This window comes from Pristiophorus japonicus, chromosome 1, assembly GCF_044704955.1.
Source record: "Pristiophorus japonicus isolate sPriJap1 chromosome 1, sPriJap1.hap1, whole genome shotgun sequence".
NCBI lineage: Eukaryota > Metazoa > Chordata > Chondrichthyes > Pristiophoridae > Pristiophorus > Pristiophorus japonicus.
The window spans coordinates 417,761,695-417,782,929 of record NC_091977.1 but is presented as its reverse complement, the minus strand read 5'-3'; the positions used below and the strand labels follow the sequence as shown (position 1 = coordinate 417,782,929).

Here is a 21,235-nt window from a genome sequence, read left to right as displayed (position 1 = left end):
CTAGGTCCCTTACTTTTTGTGGTATATATCAATGATTTAGATTTGAATGTAAGGGGTATGATTAAAAAGTTTTCAGATGATACTAAAATCGGCTGTGTGGTTGTTAATGAAGAAAAAGCTGTAGACTGCAGGAAGATATCAATGGACTAGTCAGGTGGGCAGAACAGTGGTAAATGCAATTCAATCCGGAGAAGTGTGAGGTAATGCATTTGGGGAGGGCTAATGAGGTAATGCATTTGGAGAGGGCTAACAAGGCAAGGGAATACACATTAAATGGTAGGACACAGAGAAGTGTAGAGGAACAAAGGGACCTTGGAGTGTATGTCCACAGATCCCTGAAGGTTGCATACCAGGTAGATAAGGTGGTTAAGAAGGCATACGGATTATTTCCCTTTATTAGCCGAGGTATAGAATACAAGAGCAGGGAGCTTATGCTTGAACTGCATAAAACACTAGTATGGCCACAGCTAGAGTACTGCATGCAGTTCTGGTCACCACATTACAGAAAAGATGTGATTGCACTAGAGAGGGTACAGAGGAGATTTATGAGGATGTTGCCTGGACTGGAGAATTTTTGTTATAAGGAAAGATTGGATAGACTGGGTTTGTTTTCTTTGGAACAGTGGAGGCTGAGGGGAGACCTTATTGAGGTGTATAAAATTATGAGGGGCCTAGATAGAGTGGATAGGAAGGACTTATTTCCCTTAGCAGAGGGTTCAACGCACAGGGGGCATAGATTTAAAGTAATTGGTAGGAGGTTTAGAGGGGATTTGAGGAGAATTTTTTTCACCCAGAGTGTGGTAGAGGTCTAGAACTCCACACACATTTAAAAAGTACTTGAATTTACACTTGAAGTGCTGTAACCTACAGGGCTACCGACCAAGAGCTGGAAAGTGGGATTAGGCTGGATAGCTCTTTGTCGGCTGGTGTGGACATCATGGGCCAAAATGGCCTCCTTTCGTGCTGTAAATTTCTATGATTCTATGATTCTATACCATTTGCTTTCTTAATTGCTTGCTGTACCTACATGTTAACTTTTAGTGATTTGTGTACAATGATACCCAGGTACCTCTGATCACCAACACTTCCCAATCTCTCATCTGCTTTTCTACTTTTCCTACCAAAGTGGATAACTTCATATTTCTCCACATTATATTCCATCTGCCATGTTCTTGTCCGCTCACTTAGCCTGTCTATATCCCCTCTTTGCATTCTCCTCACAACTTACATTCCCACCTAGCTTCTTAACATCAGCAAACTTGGATATATTACATTTGTTCCCCTCATCCAAATCATTGATATAGATTGTGAATAGCTGGGGCCGAAGCACTGATCCTTGCGGCACCCGGCTAGTTACAGCCTGCCAACCTAAAAATGGCCCATTTATTCCTTCTCGCTGTTTTCTGGCCATTAACCAATCCTCAATCCATGCTAGTATATTACCCCCAATCCCATGAACCCTAATTTTGTTCAATAACCTCTTGTGTGGCACCTTATCGAATGCCTTCTGAAAATCCAAATACACCACATCCACTGGTCCCCCCTTATCTATTTTGCTAGTTACAAGCTCAAAAAACAGATTTGTCAAATATGATTCCTCTTTTATAAATCGGCCAGCCATACTACTTTGAACGCGTGTAGGCCCTTGAGTACTACTCCAGAACATGTGCATGCAATCTAACAACATTTGAGAACATAATTTAAGGTGTGGTAGTGAGAGAGTGCTTCATGATTAGTGGTGCTGTTCTTTAAATGAGACATTAAACTAATGTCTGGCTGTTCAGGTGCCTGTTAAAGATTCCTTGGCACCCGCCAAAGAAAAGCTGGAAGAACTCCCAGTGTTGTAGCCAATATTCTTGGTACAAAAATTAAACTAAATTAACGAGTCATTCATCTCATTGCTGTCTGTAAAATATTGTTGTGCTCAAATTGGTTGACATGTTGGTCACTATATTTCAAAAATGAATTTGTGTGCAGCATTTAAAAAATGAGAAAAACATTCAAATTCATGTTTTTTTTCTTACAATGCTATAGTCCTATCTCCTATTCACATTTCCTTTAAACACGCCTCCCCAAGCTCTTTAAGCACAGCTTTCCGATGGGAGCACAGGATTAGTGAACTTGTCCTTATAGTTCCTGAATACACTATAGAAAAAGTTCATTGATCCCACACTATCAGTCAGGAGGTAAACCCGAAGGAAGTATGGGTTCAAGAATTGGCACAACAGTGTTCATGTTCTACCTGTACTTCCTTTGAGTATGACTCTCGCTGGCAACAGAGAATCAGAATTTACCCTTTAGGTTCCTGTACGTTTAATTCATTATTAGGGTTAAGTGCAAGGTACCAAAAACAATCACCTCAAGCCTATCAATAACCGCAAAGTTCTGCAGTCAATTCCGTGTTTGAAATCCAACATGTACATGCAAAAATATTTAATGAACTCATTTTAAAACATAATACATTGTGTTGAGACAATAGTTAGATGACCTAACCCTACCCACATGGAACACTGGCATATGGATGTGGATGGGAAATCAAGTGAGAAACTATTTTGCTGGCTGCTCATGACCACCACATCCCCCCTCCCCCGCCTTCCCCCACCAACCCCCCACCCCGCCCCACCACCACCATCACTTCATCACTTGAGTTTTCTGTCAGAATATACAACAATGTAGAATATGGCTGCCCTAATGTGGGTGCATTTCTCGCCATTTATACCATAGCAACACATAACGTCCAGGGTTGTTATGGGGGCAGAGGGGGGCCTTAAAACATTTAAATGGCTGCCTCAGCTTATGCAATTTTTCATAGAATGATCAAATGCATAAGCGGTATCTAGCACAATTTAAATAAATAAATGTATCATGGAGTAAGCGCGAGAGACTACCAGCCCTGTTGCACTATTGCAAGTGTCGAAGGCCTACCGCAGCTTTTCCTTTCTCCCAAGGCAGGAGTTTCAGTGGAGCTCTTTGGCAATATTTAACTTATTTTGACCCCAAAACTCTGCCAGGGTAAGGGATAACCAGAACTTACCCCCCAGTGAAGTAGCAGCAGAATTCCACCAAAATAGAAAAACCCACCCAAAATGTATATAATATACATGCTTTCATGCAGCAGACACTTTACAAAAAAGCAGTGAGTGTGTATCTTTCCAATCATCACAGCTATGCCTGGATCTTGTTAGGCTGACGAGCCTAGGCTTATAACTATGCATGTACTCCCTCATCGTATTACATTACATAATGGTATAATGCAGAGGTAGCAGACTTTACAGCCACAAGAGATAGCCAAAGCACTATATAAATTATGAGGACGCTAAAACAACATTTTGTATATAAAAGCATTGGTTTGAGGAAACTTGCAAAAACATACACAAGCAATTTTGTATCTATTGAAATTGACGGAAAAACACCATGGAACGGAAATTGTGCCTTTTATCGACAGCCGTTATCACGTCCGGGATGCGCTAATGGGTGCAAAATCGATTTTGCGCAGGCGCAGCGAGAAAATTGCCCGGCACAGAATTAGGCAATGATTTTGTAGAGGCGCGATCCTCCTGGAGTGAGCACCCCCGTCGGCAGTCCGCGCGTTTAGGTCATCGCCATGAGCATTGCCCCCTTACTGCCCTGGAAGTGAAATTGCTCTGCGCAACCAATCTTAGCGCCTGCCGATGACAATGATAGCATGAGCTGTCGAGTTGCAGTTGGGAACATTTAAAGGCGCCATCTTACAACATTTGTTTTTGTCGGCCATTACCTATTTCTTGTTAGTGTGGCTGCTAGACAGATCTCAGCGAGTTCTTGCTCAACCATTGTTCTGCCTCCTACTTTTTCCCCTGTATCACTCACGGCACTTTCGATGTTCTACCATTTCTGTCACTTCCTGGGACTGTGCTGGCAGTCGACCGGCTGCTCCGACTTCACCATCAGAGGATGCTTCGCCGAAGAAAACAGCGCAGCCAATTGCGGAGGGAAAAGCATCAAAAGAGGGAGAAAAAGCTGAATAAGAGAGGGAGTACCACAGGGAGAGGCCCATGGAACACGCCACAGAGAGAGGCACAGGGAAAGGAACAGGGAGAGGGATAGTGAGAGGGATAGCGAGAGGCACAGAGAAGCACATGCAGCAGCAAAGGGAGAAGCCCATCAAGATGTTGCCAGAGGAAGAAAAAGCCACAAAAGTGGCAACAGAAGGCCTTATTCTCCCAGGGTATTACATTAGCAGTTCTCCTACATCAATTTCAGTGAGGAGCAGTGTATGCGAAGGCTGCGTTTCAGGAAGGACGTGGTCACAGAGCTGTGCCATTGGCTCCAACGAGACCTCGAGCCTCACGCCAGGGTGAGGACAGATCTCTCAGTTGCATTCAAGGTCACAATCGCTCTCAATTTCTACGTCAATGGATCTTTCCAGGGAGCAAAAGGAGACATCTCTAACACCTCCCAGTTTGGCAACCATTGCTCCATTCGCGAGGTGACAGATGCTTTGTACAGAAGGAGGAGGGATTACATCTCCTTCCCCATGAGCAGAGAGAAGCAGCACGAGTGTGCATGTGACTTTGCCAGGATAACAAGCTTCCCCATGGTGCAGTGTGCCATTGACTGCACCCATGTCATTTTGAGGGCATCGCAACACAATCCAGAGATCTTCTGTAATCGCAAAGGCTACCAATCACTGAATGTACAGTTGGTGTGCGACCACACGTGCAGAATAATGACCATCAGTTGCCACATCGCCCATGACATGGCATGAGGTCTGGATCTGGAAAGTCTGTCTGAGAGTCCACCATTGTCTGCAGACTAGCAATGATGGGCTCCATGGTGTGCGCAGAGCTGTCTACAATGTGGGAGGTGGGCTCCTCCTCTCTCCTTAACAAGAGGCTCTCAGGCACCTTTGCCATTGCACCTATCATGTTGAGTGCATGGCCATCACCATTTGTGTGAAGGCCTCCCCATCGAGGTCCTCATTTGAGTCCTGTGCAGCGCAACATGCATGTGAACTCGCCCTTCGAGGAGCTTCCCTTTCCCCTTGACTCGACTGTAGCCCTCTAGGCCCCAGTGCATTAGTCAATGCATACCCGTGTCCTAAACTATCCTCTAATGACTGCGTAGTGCCAGTACCTGAGCTGGTGTCTATGGGTGAGAGAAGCAATGATGCAGTGCTTGACTCGTCCGACTCCTCCCCCTCCTCATATTCTGCTGGCTCATTCTCTGGAAACATAAATGGCACAAGAGTCAGGTTAAGGTGAGGTCAGGGGGGCAGGAATGGAGCAAGGAAGTCAGACAGAATGAGGAACTGGAAAGTGATAAGGCTTTCTGGTTTAAGGGAGTAGAATGAGAAGAGGGGATTGTCATGTATGCATGCTTGGGTTTGCTAGCCACTGGGTGGCACCACTGTCGGAGGTCATTGGGCTGTACACACATGTGTGCGGCCCAGGTATAAAAGGCCAGCCATCTTGTAATGTAATCACTTTGGGCCTGAATAAAGTAGAGCCAGGTTTGTACCTGTTCGGAGTTTACAGTATTCAGTCTATTGAGTTACTGCATACACAACATTTCGCGACGAGGTAACAAGAACCTTTGCATGCAAAAATGAGCACAATTGGAATTCTGGAGTGATTCGTGGAGGGAGAAGATTGGGCAGTTTATGTAACCCACTTGAACCAGTACTTCATGGCCAACAAAATGGAGGAAGAGACAGACGCAGTTTGGCGCTGGGCGGTCCTCCTCACGGTTTGTGGTCCGAAAATCTATGGATTCATAAAAAATCTCCTCTCGCCCGTAAGTCTAACGGACAAGGACTATGAAACATTGTGTTGCTCTGATATGTGACCATCTCAAATCAGATGAAGGCATCATCATCTCAAGATAGCAATTCTATATGCACATTCGTTCTGAGGGCCAGGATGTATCGGAATTCATTGCCAACCTAAGACGTCTAGCTGGACCGTGTAAGTTCGAAACTGCGTTGGCGGACATGCTGCAGGACTTCTTTGTAATCGGCATCAACCACAAGGTGATTCTGTGTAAGCTACTGGCAGCGGAGACGCTGGATTTGAGCAAGGCCATCACAACTGCCCAATCGTGCATGATGACAGACAAAAGCTTAAAGCAGATATCATTGAAAAATCAGAACTCGGCAAGTGCTGTAAACAAGATAGTATCATTGTTTGGCAGAGCTGCATATGGCAAGGCCTACCCAACTGCATACGCCAAACCTGTAGCTGCTCAAAGTCCGCCAACGGGAATGAATCCGATATCACTGTGTTGGCGTTGTGGGTGAAATCATCGGCATCATCAGTGTCAGTTTCAACAGTATATTTGTAAAGGCTGTTCAAGAGTGGGGCATCTCCAGCACGTGTCCGCAACTGAGCAAGCGTGCTGCGACACACCACGTGGAGGATGATGACCAGTCTAGCGCGGATCCGGATATGCAATCCGAGATACCAGAGGAGGAAGTGTATGGACTGTATTCATTACTGACAAAGAGTCAACCAATAATGATTAATGTAAAATTTAATGGTGTGCCGGTATCGATGGAATTGGACACGGGTGTGAGTCAATCAATAATGAGCCAGAGGACATTCGACAGGCTGTAGGATACTAAGGCTGTAAGGCCTAAGCTGAGTCCAGTCAATGCCAAGTTGCGTATGTATACTAAAGAACTCATAACGGTGATTGGCAGTGCAGTAGTCAAGATGTCGTATGATGGTGCAGTTCACGATTTACCGTTATGTATTGTTACAGGCAATGATCCAATGCTGTTCGGCAGGAACTGGTTAGAAAAAATCAAATGCAACTGGAACGAGATCAAAGCGTTGGTTGGAGGAGGAAACTCTATGTCCTCAAGTGCTGAGCAAGTTTCCCTCACTGTTTGAACTTGGCATCGGCAATTTCACGGGAGCCAAGGTGCAGATCCACGTGGATTCAGATGCAAGGCCTGTCCATCATAAAGCTCGCGCAGTTCTGTACATGATGAAGGAGAAAGTTGAAATCGAACTGGACAGACTCCAGCGTGAAAGGATCATATCACCGGTTGAATTTAATGAATGGGTCAGCCCCATTGTTCCCGTCTTGAAAAGTGATGGCACTGTCAGGATTTATGGAGACTACAAGGTTACGATCAACCGAGTTTCGGAACAGGATCAATACCCGTTACCGAAGACTGATGACCTGTTTGCAACACTAGCCGGGGGGAAGACGTTCACAAAACTGGATCTGACATCGGCCTACATAACATAGGAGCTGGTCGACACGTCGAAGAAACTTACGTGCATCAACACTCATAAAGGACTGTTTATCTACAACAGGTGCCCTTTTGGAATTCGCTCGGCTGCAGCCATATTTCAGAGGAACATGGGGATTCAACTGAAGTCCGTCCTCAGAACTGTCATGTTCCAAGATGACATACTGGTCACAGGTCGTGACTCCACCAAACATCTGAACAACCTGGAAGAGGTTCTACATCGTCTGGACAAAGTGGGACTCAGACTGAAATGCTCAAAGTGCTTCTTCATGGCACTGGAAGTTGAATTCCTGGGGAGGAAAATTGCTGCTGACGGTATTCAGGCCTATGGACTCAAAAACCAAGGCCATCAAAAATGCACCTAAGCCTCAGAATGTGACAGAGCTGCATTTGTTCCTTGGTCTACTCAACTACTTCAGTAATTTCTTACCTAGATTGAGCACCTTTAGAGCCAGTGCACATGCTGATAAGTAAAGGCGACAACTGGGTTTGCGGTGCGTCTCAAGATAGAGCTTTTGAGAAAGCTACTAATCTGCTTTGCTCTAACAAGCTGCTGGTACATTATGATCCATGTAAGCATCTAGTATTGACCTATGATGCTTCGTCATATGGAGTTGGTTGCGTGCTCCAACAAGCTAATGTGTTGGGCAAATTATAACCTGTTGCATATGCTTCAAAAATGTTGTCAAAGGTGGAAAGAGCCGACAGCATGTTAGAGAAAGAAGCACTGGCCTGTGTGTATGGGGTATAAAAGATGCATCAGTACCTGTTTGGCCTTCGGTTTGAACTGGAAACAGATCACAAGGCACACATTTCATTGTTTTCGGAAAACAAAGATATCAATATCAATGCATCGTCCCGCATCCGGAGGTGGGCGCTTACATTATCTGCCTATGATTATGTCATTTGCCATAGACCTGGCACTGAGAATTGTGCCGATGCATTGAGCCATCTACAATTGCCCACAACCGGCAGACCTACTGTTAGTCATGGATGCTTTTGAAAGTGAAGGAACCCATGTCACGGCCCAACAAGTTAAGACCTGGATCAGCCAGGACCCATTATTATCGGTTGTGAAACGTTGTATCCTTAGTGGTGATTGGTCTGCCATACCCAAGCAAATGTGTGAAGAGACCAAACCTTACATCCATCGCAAAGACGAACTATCCATTCAATCAGATTGTACTGTTGGGTAATCGTGTTGTTATGCCCAAGAAAGGCAGAGAGAAATTTGTGCATGATCTATATAGCACGCATCCTGGTTTTGTCATGATGAAAGCCATTGCCAGGTTCATGCATGGTGGCCTGGAATTGACACTGCCCTGGAATCATGTGTGCATCAGTGCAACACTTGCATGCAGCTTAGTAAAGCACCAGCGAAATCTCTGCTGAGTCTGTAGTCATGGCCATCTAAACCATGGTCCAGGATCCACATCGACTTTGCAGGTCCCTTCCTAGGAAAGATGTTCTTAGTTGTGGTGGATGCTTATTCCAAGTGGATAGAGTGTACAATCATGTCATCCAGCACATCCACAGCAACCATTGAGAGCCTTCGTGTCATGTTTGCTATGCGTGGTCTGCCTGACATCGTTGTAGACGACAACGCATCCTGCTTCACCAGTATGGAGTTTCAAGAGTTCATGAAACTCCATACTGGTGAAGCAGGATCCATTGCAGGGAATGCAGGATAGCTCAGATGAATACGTGACTTGAGGAATGGTGCAAGGGGGAGGGTTTCAAATTCCTGGGACATTGGAACCGGTTTTGGGCGAGGTGGAACCGGTACAAACCGGACGGTCTGCACCTGGACAGGACCGGAACCGATGTCCTAGGCGGATCGTTTGCTAGTGCTGTTGCGGAGGGTTTGAACTAAAATGGCAGGGGGGTGGGAATCATTGCAGGGAGGCAGAGGGACATAAAAAGGGGGCAGAAGCAAAAGGTAGGAAGGAGGAAAGCAAGAGTGGGGAGCAGAGAAATCAAGGGCAAAAGTCAAAAAGGGCCACATTACATCATAATTCTAAAAGGACAAAGAGTGTTAAAAAAACAAGCCTGAAGGCTCTGTGCCTCAATGCGAGGAGCATTTGTAATAAGGTGGAAGAATTGACTGCGCAGATAGCTGTTGACGGATATGATATAATTGGGATTAGGGAGACATGGCTCCAAGGTGACCAAGGCTGGGAACTCAACCCTTGGGAATCCAGGGGTATTCAATATTCAGGAAGGATAGACAGGAAGGAAAAGGAGGTGGGGTAGCGTTACTGGTTAAAGAGGAGATTAACCCAATAGCAAGGAAGGACATTAGCGTGGATGATGTGGAATCTATATGGTCGAGCTGCAAAACACCAAAGGGCAGAAAACTTTAGTAGGAGTTGTGTACAGACCAGCAAGCCATAGTAGGGAGGATGGGGATGGCATCAAACAAAAAATTAGGGACGCGTGCAATAAGGGTATAGCAGTTATCCTGGGTGATTTTAATCTACATATTGATTCGGCTAACCAAACTGGTAGAAATACTGTGGAGGATGATTTCCTGGAGTGTATAAGGGACGGTTTTCGAGACCAATATGTCGAGGAACCAACTAGAGAGCAGGCAATCCTAGACTGGGTCTTGTGTCAACAGTGAGGATTAATTAGCAATCTGGTCATGCGGGGCCCCTTGGGGAGGAGTGACCATAATATGGTAGAATTCTTCATTAAGGTGGAGAGTGACACAGTTAATTCAGAGACAAGGGTCCTGAACTTAAAGAAAGGAAACTTCGACGGTATGAGACGTGAATTGGCTAGAATAGAATGGAGAATGATACTTAAAGGGTTGATGGTGGATAGGCAATGGCAGACATTTAAATATCACATGGATGAACTACAACAATTGTACATCCCTATGTGGCGTAAGAATTAAAAAGAGAAGGTGGCTCAACCGTGGCTAACAAGGGAAATTAAGGAAAGTGTTAAGTCCAAGAAAGAGGCATATAAATTGGCCAGAAAAAGCAGCAAACCTGAGGACTGGGAGAAATTTAGAATTAAATAGAGGAGGACAAAAGGTTTAATTAGGAGGGGGAAAATAGAGTATGAGAGTAAGCTTGCAGGGAACATAAAAACTGACTGCAAAAGCTTCTATAGATATGTGAAGAGAAAAAGATTAGTCAAGACTTGCAGTAAGAATCAGGTGAATTCATAATGGCAAACCTTCCGAAATTACTAGGAGACCGAGGGTTTAACGACAAGGGGGAACTGAGGGAAATCCTTATTAGTCAGGCAATGGTGTTAGGGAAACTGAAGGGACTGAAGGCCGATAAATTCCCAGGGCTTGGTTGTCTGCATCCCAGAGTATTAAGGAAGTGTTCCTAGAAATAATAGATGCATTGATGGTAATTTTCCAACATTCCATGGACACTGGTTCAGTTCCTATGGACTGGAGGGTAGCTAATGTAATCCCACTTTTTAAAAAAAGGAGGGAGAGAGAAAACGGAATTATGGACCGGTTATAGCCTGGCATCGGTGGTGGGGAAAATGCTGGAATCAGTTATTAAAGATGTAATAGCAGCGCATTTGGAAAGCAGTGGCAAGATCAGTCCAAATCAGCATGGATTTATGAAAGAAAAATCATGCTTGACAAATCTTCTAGAGTTTTTTGAGGATGTAACTAATAGAGTGGATAAGGGAGAACCAGTGGATGTGGTGTATTTGGACTTTCAAAAGGCTTTTGACAAGGTCCCACACAGGAAATTAGTGTGCAAAATTAAGGCACGTGGTATTGGGGGTAATGTACTGACGTGGTTGGCAGACAGGAAGCAAAGAGTGGGAATAAACAGGCTCTTTTCAAAATGGCAGGCAGTGACTAGTGGGGTGCCGCAAGGTTCAGTGCTGGGACCCCAGCCATTTACAATATACATTAACGATTTAGATGAAGGAATTGAATGTAATATCTCCAAGTTTGCAGATGACACGAAGCTGGGTGGCAGTGTGAACTGCGAGAAGGATACTAGGAGGCTGCAAGGGACTTGGACATGTTAGGTGAATGGACAAATGCATAGCAGATGCAGTATAATGTAGATAAATGTGAGGTTATCCACTTTGGAAAAAACAGGAAGGCAGATTATTATCTGAATGGTGACAGATTAGTAAAAGGGGAGGTGCAACGAGACCTGGGTGTCATGGTACATCAGTCATTGAAGGTAGGCATGCAGGTACAGCAGGCAGTAAAGAAAGCAAATGGCATGCTGGCCTTCATAGCGAGGGGATTTGAGTATAGGAGCAGGGAGGTCTTACTGCAGTTGTACAGGGCTTTGGTGAGACCACACCTTGAGTATTGTGTTCAGTTTTAGTCTCCTAATCTGAGGAAGGACATTCTTGCTATTGAGGGAGTGCAGCGAAGGTTTACCAGACTGATTCCCGGGATGGCAGCACTGACATATGAAGAAAGACTGGATCGACTAGGCTTATATTCACTGGAATTTAGAAGAATGAGAGAGGATCTCATAGAAACATATAAAATTCTGATGGGATTGGACAGGTTAGATGCAGGAAGAATGTTCCCGATGTTGGAGAAGTCCAGAACCAGACGTCACAGTCTAAGGATAAGGGGTAAGCCATTTAGGACCGAGATAAGAAACTTCTTCACTTAGAGAATTGTGAACCTGTGAAATTCTCTACTGCAGAAAGTTGTTGAGGCCAGTTCATTAAGATATATTCAAAAGGGAGTTAGATGTGGTCCTTATGGCCAAAGGGATCAAGAGGTATGGAGAGAAAGCAGGAATGAGGTATTGAAGTTGCATGATCAGCCATGATCAGATTGAATGGGGGTGCAGGCTCGAAGGGTCAAATGGCCTACTCCTGCACCTATTTTCGATGTTTCTATTTTTCGATGTTTCTGTGGTATCAAACATGTGAGGTCAACACCATTCAAACCTGCATCCAATGGACAAGCAGAGCGTGCGGTCCAAACCATCAAGCAGAGTATGAAATGTGTAACTCAAGGTTCACTGCAAACTCATTTGTCACGCATATTGCTTAGTTACAGGACAAGACCCCATACACTTATCAAGGTCTCCCTGCTGAACTATTGATGAAGAGAGGTCTCAAGACCAGGATCTTTCTTGTCCACCCTGACTTGAATAATCGTGTTGAATACAGACGTCAAAGTCAGCAAGGGTATCATGATCGCGCTGTGTGTCACGTGACATTTCTATCAATGATCCTGTGTATGTACTGAATTATGGTCAAGGTCCCAAATGGATCGCTGGTACTGTTACGGCCAAGGAGGGTAACAGAGTGTTTATCGTTAAGCTCAAGAATGGGCAGACATGCAGGAATCATGTCAATCAGATAAAGCTGTAGCACAAGGATGAACCGGAACAGTCTGAGGAAGACACAATCAGCGACCAACCAATCTACCCTCAGTCATCAGAGGACTCCGCTGTCATCAATGAATCTGGACTTTCAATCACTGACATGGTCAATGAATCTGGACTTTCAATCCCTGATGTGATCATTGCCATGCCCATCATATCGGCTACTCAGCCCCCAGTCATAACTGACTCAAAACGCTCGCCCAAGGCTGGAATTGAACTGAGACGTTCAACTCGGAAGCGGAAAGCTCCGGACCATCTCAATTTGTAAAAAGACCGTTACTAATATCTTAAAGGGGAATATTGTCATGTATGTATGCTTGGTTTACTAGCCACCAGGTAGCGCCACTGTCGGGGGTCATTGGGCTGTGCAGAGTGTTCACAGACAGAGGCTCAGAGGCTGGTATGTAAGATTGTGCTCACTTTGATCAACCGAGTGAGGTCGTTGAATTTCTTGTGACGTTGTGTGGGTGTTCTATCCACCACGGTGCTGCCCAACACCTCCGCTGCCACCTCTGCCCACATGGCCCTAAAAACCTGTGGAGTTGACCTTCTGCCAGATGGAGGGAACAAAATCTCCCTCCTTCCCTCGACAGCCCCCAACAATGTCTCTAAGGCCAGGTCGCTGAACTGAGTGCTCCTTGCATAACACCTTGCAGCAGCCACTGCACACCTTCCTTGCTGCTCAGTCAGCTGAATGATGAGATTGACCAGGTGCTTTCTGAAACAACATCCCCTTTAACAAGTGGAATGAACATCAACCTCATTATCTGTCATGTATGTACTTTTGGGATCACTAGCCACTAGATGGCATCACTGTTGGAGGCCATTGGGCTGCACGCACGTGTGTGCAGCCCAAGTATAAAAGGCCAGCCATTTTGTATATTAGTCACTTTGGACCATTATAAAGCAGAGCCAAGGTCATACCTCTTGGAGTTAAACAGTACTCAGTCTAACAGTTATTGCATACACAACATTTGGCAACGAGGCAACAAGAACCTTTGCATGCAAAAATGAGCACAATTGGATTGTTGGAGCAACTTGTGGAAGGAGAAGATTGGCCAGGCTTAGTGAGCCGTTTGAGTCAGTTCTTCGTGGCCAACAAAATGGAGGAGGTCGGCGACGCAGATCGGCGCTGGGCGGTGTTCCTCACAGTTTGTGGTCCAAAAATTTATGGTCTGATAAAGAATCTACTCCTGCCTGTGAGTCCAACAGAGAAGACATATGAAGAATTGGGTACACTGGTACAGGACCACCTTAAGCCAGGCGAAGGCATCATCATCTCGAGATACAGATTTTACACGCACGTTCGCTCAGAGGGCCAGAATGCGGCGGAATTCATTGCCGACCTGAGATGTCTAGCAGGACCGTATAAGTTTGGGGCTGTGTTGGCCGACATGCTGCAGGACTTCTTTGTAATCGGCATCAACCACGAGGTGATCCTGCATAAACTACTGGCGGTGGAGACATTGGGCTTGAACAGGGCCTTCACGATCGCTCAGTCATGCATGACGACGGATAGAAGTCTAAAGCAGATATTAGTGAAAAATAGAAACTTGGCAAGTACTGTAAATATGATTGATTTGGCGTTTGGCAGAGCGGCACATGGCAGGGCCTACCCGACTGCGTATGCGAAACGTGTGGCTGCCCAAAGTCCGCCAGCGGGAATGCATCCGATTTCTCCGTGTTGGCGTTGTGGGGATAATCACTGGCACCAGCAGTGTTGATTTAAGCAATATAGTTGCAAAGGCTGTCTGAGAGTGGGGCACCTCCAGCGCAAGTGTCCGCAGATGAGCAAGCGTGCTACGACACACCATGTGGAGGATGATGATCAGACTAGCGCAAATCCAGATACGCAATCCGAGATACCAGAGGAGGAAGTGCATGGACTGTACTCATTCCTAACTAAGAGCAAACCGATAATGATCAACGCGAAATTTAATGGGGTGCCAGTATCGATGGAACTGGCATGGGGGCGAGTCAATCGATAATGAGCCAGAGGAGATTCGACAAGCTGTGGGAAACTAAGGCTGTGAGGCTCAGGCTGAGTCCAGTCAATGCCAAGTTGCGCACGTACACCAAAGAACTCATAACGATGATTGGCAGTGACACAATTAAAGTGTCGTATGACGGTGCGGTTCACGAGTTACCGCTATGGATTGTCCCAGGCAATGGTCCAGTGCTATTCGACAGGAACTGGCTTGAAAAAATCAGATGCGATTAGAACGACATCAAGGCGTTGTCGTCGGAGAAAGATACATGTGCCCAAGTACTGAGCAAGTTCCCCTCGCTGTTCGAACCAGGCATCGGCAACTTCACTGGAGCCAAGGTGCAGATCCACGTGGACTTGGCTGAAAGACCCGTCCATCATAAAGCTCAGGCAGTTCTGTATATGATGAGGGAGAAGGTTGAAATCGAACTGGACAGACTCCAGCGTGAAGGGATCATATCAGCGGTTGAATTTAATGAATGGGCCAGCTCCATTGTTCCTGTGCTGAAAAGTGATGGCACAGTCGGAATCTGTGGAGATTACAAGGCTACAATCAATGGGGTTTTGAAACAGGGTCAGTACCCGTTACCGAAGGCTGATGACTTGTTTTCAGTGCTAGCTGGGGGGGAAGTCGTTCACCAAACTGGACTTGACATCAGCCTACATGACACAGGAGCTGGTCGAGATATCAAAGAGACTTACGTGCATTAACACGCATAAAGGACTGTTTATTTATCACAAGTGCCCTTTTGGAATTCGCTCAGCTGCAGCAATATTTCAGAGGAACATGGAGAGTCTACTGAAGTCCGTTCCCAGAACCGTCGTGTTCCAAGATGACATCCTGATCAAGGTTGTGACTCTGAGGGACATCTGAACAACCTGGAGGAGGTTCTACATCGTCCGGACAAAGTGGGACTCAGACTGAAATGCTCAAAATGCGTCTTCATGGCACCAGAGGTCGAATTCCTGGGGAGGAAAATTGCTGCTGACAGCATCAGGCCCACGGACGCGAAACCCAAGGCCATCAAGAATGCATCCAAGCTGCAGAATGTGACGGAGCTGCGTTCATTCCTAGGTCTACTCAACTATTTCGGTAACTTCCGACCTAAATTGAGCACCTTATTAGAACCACTGCACATGTGCTAAGAAAAGGCGACAACTGGGTGTGGGGTGCGTCTCATTTTGAGATTTTGAGAAAGCTACTAATCTGCTTTGCTCTAACAAGCTGCTGGTACATTATGACCCATGTAAACGTTTAGTATTGGCCTGTGATGCTTCGTCATATGGAATTGGTTGCGTACTCCAACAAGCTAATGAGTCGGGTAAACTTCAACCAGTCGTGTATGCTTCAAAAATGTTGTCTAAAGTGGAAAGACCCTACAGCATGGTAGAGAAAGAAGCACTAGCCTGTGTGTATGGGGTTAAAAAGATGCATCAGTACCTGTTTGGTCTTCGGTTTGAACTGAAGACAGATGACAAACCGCTCATTTCGCTGTTCTCTGAAAACAAAGGTATCTATACCAATACTCATCCTGCATCCAGAGGGTGGGCGCTGACATTATCCGCTTATGATTATGTCATTTGCCATAGACCTGGCACTGAGAATTGTGCCGATGCTTTGAGCCGTCTGCTGTTGCCCACACCGGAGGTAGAAACGCCACAACCAGTGGACCTATTGTTAGTTATGGATGCTTTTGAGAGTGAAGCAACCCCTGTCACGGCCCAACAAGTTAAGATCTGGACCAGCCAGGACCCGATTTTATCGGTGGTGAAGAGTTGCATCCTCAAAGGTGATTGTTCTGCCATATCCAAGCAAATCTGCGAGGAGACCAAACCTTACATTCGTCGCAAAGAAGAACTGTCTATTCAGTCGGATTGTATACTGTGGGGAAATCATGTTGTTATGCTCAAGAAAGGGAGAGAGAAATTTGTACGTGAGCTACATAGCACACATCCCGGCATTGTAATGATGAAAGCTGTTATGTATTGTCCAGGTACATTAAATGTAATAGTACAATGGTGCGCCACAGAGGGCGCTGTGGTGGGAGACCTGAAAGTACCTGCAAGACAGAGTATAAAAGGCTGCCCACCACACCTGAGAAGGCACTCTGGAGTTACCTAATAAAGGACTAAAGTCACAGCAGTTACTACAACACGAGACCGTGTGGAGTCAGTGATTTGAGTGCCACATACATCACAAAAGCCATCGCCAGGTCTCATGTAAGATGGCTGGGAATTGACTCTGAGCTGGAATCATGTGTGCATCAGTGCAACACTTGCATGCAGCTCAGCAAAGCACCAGCGGAATCGCCGCTGAGTCTGTGGTCATGGCTGTCCAAACCATGGTCCAGGATCCACATAGACTTTGCAGGTCCCTTCCTAGGGAAGATGTTTTTAGTCATGGTGGATGCATATTCGAAGTGGATAGTGTGTATAATCATGTCATCCAACACATCCACAACTACCATTGAGAATCTCAGTATCATGTTTGCGACACATGGTCTGCCTGACATCGTTGTTAGCGACAACGGATCGTGCTTCACCAGTCAGGAGTTTCAAGACTTCATGAAACTCAATGATATCAAACATGTAAGGTCAGCACCGTTCAAACCTGCATCCAATGAGCAAGCAGAACGTGCTGTCCAAATCATAAAGCAGTGTATGAAGCGAGTAACCCAAGAGTCACTCACTGCAGAATCGCCTGTTATGCATACTGCTTAGTTACAGGACAAGACCACACATGCTTACTGGGGTCTTGCCTGTTGAACTAATGATGAAGAGAGGTCTTAAGACCAAGCTATCTCTTGTACACCGTGACTTGAATAATCATGTTGAATATAGAAGACAAAGTCAGCAAGGGTATCACAATCGCGCAGCTGTGTCACGCGATATTTCTGTAAATGATCCTGTATATGTTCTGAATTATGGTCAGGGTCCCAAGTGGATCAGTGTTACTGTCATGGCCAAGGAGGGCAACAGAGTATTTATTTTCAAGCTCAAAAATGGGCAAACATGCAGGAAACATATTGATCAGATAAAGCTGCGGCACACAGACGAACCGGACCAGTCGGAGGAAGAGACAATCGACGACCAAACAACCTACCCCCAGTCATCAGAGGACTCAATGGTCATCAGTGAATCGGGACTTCCAATAACTGACATGTTAAATGAAAATGGACTTTCAATCCCTGACATGGCCATTGCCACTCCCACCAGGTCAGCCACCCAGCCACCAGTCACAACAGACTCTGAACACTCACCCAAGGCTGGAGTTGAACCGAGACAGTCAACCCGGGAGCGTAAAACACCAGACTGTCTCAATTTGTAAAAGACTGTGTTAATATCTCAGAGGGGGATATTGTCATGTATGTACTTTTGGAATCACTAGCCACTAGATGGCGTCACTGTTAGAGGCCATTGGGCTGCACGCACATGTGTGCAGCCCAAATATAAAAGGCAAGCCATTTTCTATATTAGTCACTTTGGGCCTTAATAGAGCAGACCCAAGGTCATGCTTCTTTGAGTTAAACAGTACTCAGTCCAACAGTTGTTGCATACACAACATTATCAGTGATTGAACTTGGGTGTAGCCCCTGTAATAGCGTCCCTGTTAGTGCCGCACTGAAGTTATTAGCACCTCCAATACGCCTCGCTTAATTTCTCAGAGAAAAGTGTCCAATTTCCCACAGTTTTGCTGGCCATCTCGCCAGGCGCTAAATTATCAATCTTTTAAAAATTATCGCCCCAAACGCGATGTTACTGAATTTCGGCCCCAATGTATTTTAATAGAGGATTATTGTGAAGATCAAACACATACTATTAGAAGAAGATTAAATCTGCTTATATTGAGTCTTTACTAAGTCCAATTTTTTCTCCTGACTTAATCATCACACCATACCCCTATGCAAACATAGCAGTCATTAGGATTTTACCTTATATGACTGAGAATGTAAATTTTCCCTCACTTCCCACTAAAGATATTTCCTCTCCATGCATTTCCTTTTAGTTCAATGTATTATATTGATTAACAACAACAACACCAACTTGTATTTATATAGCCCCTTTAACATAGTCAAACATCCCAAGGTGTTTCTTAGGAGCATTATCAAACAAAATTTGACACCGAGATAAGGAGATAAGGATGATTAAAGAGGTAGGTTTTAAGGAGTGCCTTAAAGGAGGATGGAGAGTAGAGAGGTGGAGGGGTTCAGGGAGGGAATTTTGGAGCTTAGGGCCTCAGCGGGGCCGCCAATGGTGGAGTGATTAAAATTGGGGATGTGCAAGAGGCCAGAACGTGAGGAGCGCAGAGATCTCGGAGGGTTATAGGGTTGGAGGAGGTTACAGAGATAAACTAAGATCCATGTCTGTCTTGATTCAAGGCAGAGTGATACATTTGTATGTTAATTCAATAAGGTTAGCATCCAGCTAATTTTGTCAAGCTTATTTATGAAATTAACTGCGTAGTTCTAATATATGATTTTTTTTGTTTTTTATCTAAAACATTGTCTTTGACTTTCATGCTCTTTTTTAGAATGTTCATAAAAAACAATTTCCCTGAGGTAACCAATGCCTTCCTTCACTTGTGATTTTACTTATACAGTCCAAAGCCAACACTTGAAGAAGTGCAGTCCTGGGGTCAGTCTTTCGACAAGTTAATGAAAAGTCCTGCAGGAAGAAATGCATTCCGAGAATTTTTACGAACAGAATACAGTGAGGAGAATATGCTGTTCTGGCTAGCCTGTGAGGACCTTAAGAAAGAAGTCAACAAAAATCTTGTTGAGGAGAAAGCAAGATTAATATATGAGGATTATATATCCATCCTTTCCCCTAAAGAGGTGAGTTTATTTTACTATAAATATTTTTGGGTCATTGAACAAAATATAGCAACAATGGAAACCGAGTCCTGTTCAGAACACCTGGTTCCATCATTAAACCTTATAAATTCCCTTTATAATGCCAAAATGTGACTTGGTGAATAGGCAACTTAGTGGCAATAACCTAGTAACACAAAAGAAAAATAATTTTCACTCTTCCTCCAGAAATGTGCATCACAGCTGGACAGAATAATGGTGAGGATAGATCACAGCTGGCTTTCGGGAATTGTAACAGTTTAAGTCATCAATAGAATAAGGTTTCACCATAGAAAAAACTATAACTGGGCCAAAGTCAAATTAATGTGGATGATCACCGTCTGAAATAAAAATCTAACAAGGGCAATTACAGGTGAGTGGTACATCTATTTATAAAGTAGATAATAAACTACTGTATTTGGCTTTTGCACTGAGGTGCATTACATGCCCTTAGTTCCCAAAGGACAAACTTTGAGGATGAAACAAGAAAAGGCTGTTTGGCTCATTGAGCCTATTCACTGCACAAACCAAGTACAAATTGATCTGTCATGGACTCTACCCAACTCAATCTCCTGATCATGCATGAAACCACAACATCTCCAAGGAGATAAAGCTTTTGAAATGTCTCCCTAACCCCCAAAACGAATTGACTGAAATGCTCAGATATCAACCAACCTGCACCCAATGGTTTGGTCCTCGCTCAGTTGATCAATATGATCAGCAGTCAGTCTCATGCCCAGAAGAGATGGGGTGAAATGTTGTAGCACCATGTCTGGTTCTGCAACTTGAATGCCGCTGCTCCATTTTATTTTCTGAGGCTTGAGATTTTTGCATGGCCTGCATGTCTGATTTCTGAGGCAAATACTGAGTGGCGAGGCCAAGACAAGAAGGCAGGATCAGGCTATATTGGGACCACCATTACACATAGTCTGGAAAATATTGATCACTTATGTCTGCACATATTCTTAGAACCTTTAATTAAGTTCATAAATTGATATTCCTCAGGCTCTTTTTTGTTAAAGGAGTTAACAACATACTATTAAATATGTGGTTGTGAGGGAGGAAAGAAGGTGATTCTTGTAATCTGAATCCAGCTAATCCCTTAGATGCTCTTTGTACTGATGCAAAGTTTTGCTTCAGAAGTTCAACAGGTTATTGGTCTGACAATGTTTTTCAAGCAGGCTGTTCCAGACACCAAGGGGGCGAAATTGCCCCAATTTATAGCCCCTTTAGTACCTCAGTTAGGGCAACGCAGTTGTCGCCTGGGGGAGAGGGGCGCTACCGTCTCCTGGGAAATTGCCCCATAGGTTTGGGAGGCGCAGTCCTGGCAGCGCTGTGCTCACCGATTAGCGTCCCAGGCCACCGCACATCTGGCGATGATGTCATCGACGTGCGCAGCGACCCCTCATCGCCCCATGCCAACCCCTTAATGGCCCGTGGGGAAAATTGCCCAGCAGGCTGCGAAGATGGCGGACATCTGCTCCCGGGGCGCTGTTTAATAGGGAGGCCTGCAGCGCCCCGGGCCGCCATCTTTGTTAGTCGGCCGACTCTTGGGTCAGCCCGACCATGGCGGCCCTAGCATGGACCGGGCTGCCATCATGCAGCCCGACACTCCATCTTGGGTGGCAGGCTGTTGGCCCGGTCTCATGCGTCCCTGGTGGCCCAGTGGTGGCCACCAAAGTGCCATGCAGAGTGCGTAGTGGCCCTCCCCTTTAATGGAAGGGGAGGGGCGTTGTAGTGCGTTAGCGCTATGTGGAGCATCCACGTAATGCTGGACTCTGCACTGTGCTACCGCCCCGACACCGCT

At 45.3% G+C, this 21,235-nt stretch overlaps 1 protein-coding gene across 2 annotated transcripts in view; it reads left to right on the top strand.

Annotated features, from left to right (window-relative positions):
- The window catches only part of rgs20 (regulator of G protein signaling 20), a 483,710-nt gene that overhangs the window by 408,094 nt on the left and 54,381 nt on the right, over nucleotides 1–21,235 (top strand). For both annotated transcript variants that reach the window (XM_070892300.1, XM_070892309.1), the window contains one exon: nucleotides 19,179–19,413. In XM_070892300.1, the coding sequence (XP_070748401.1) occupies nucleotides 19,179–19,413 (235 nt within the window). The remainder of the gene's footprint in view (nucleotides 1–19,178; nucleotides 19,414–21,235) is intronic.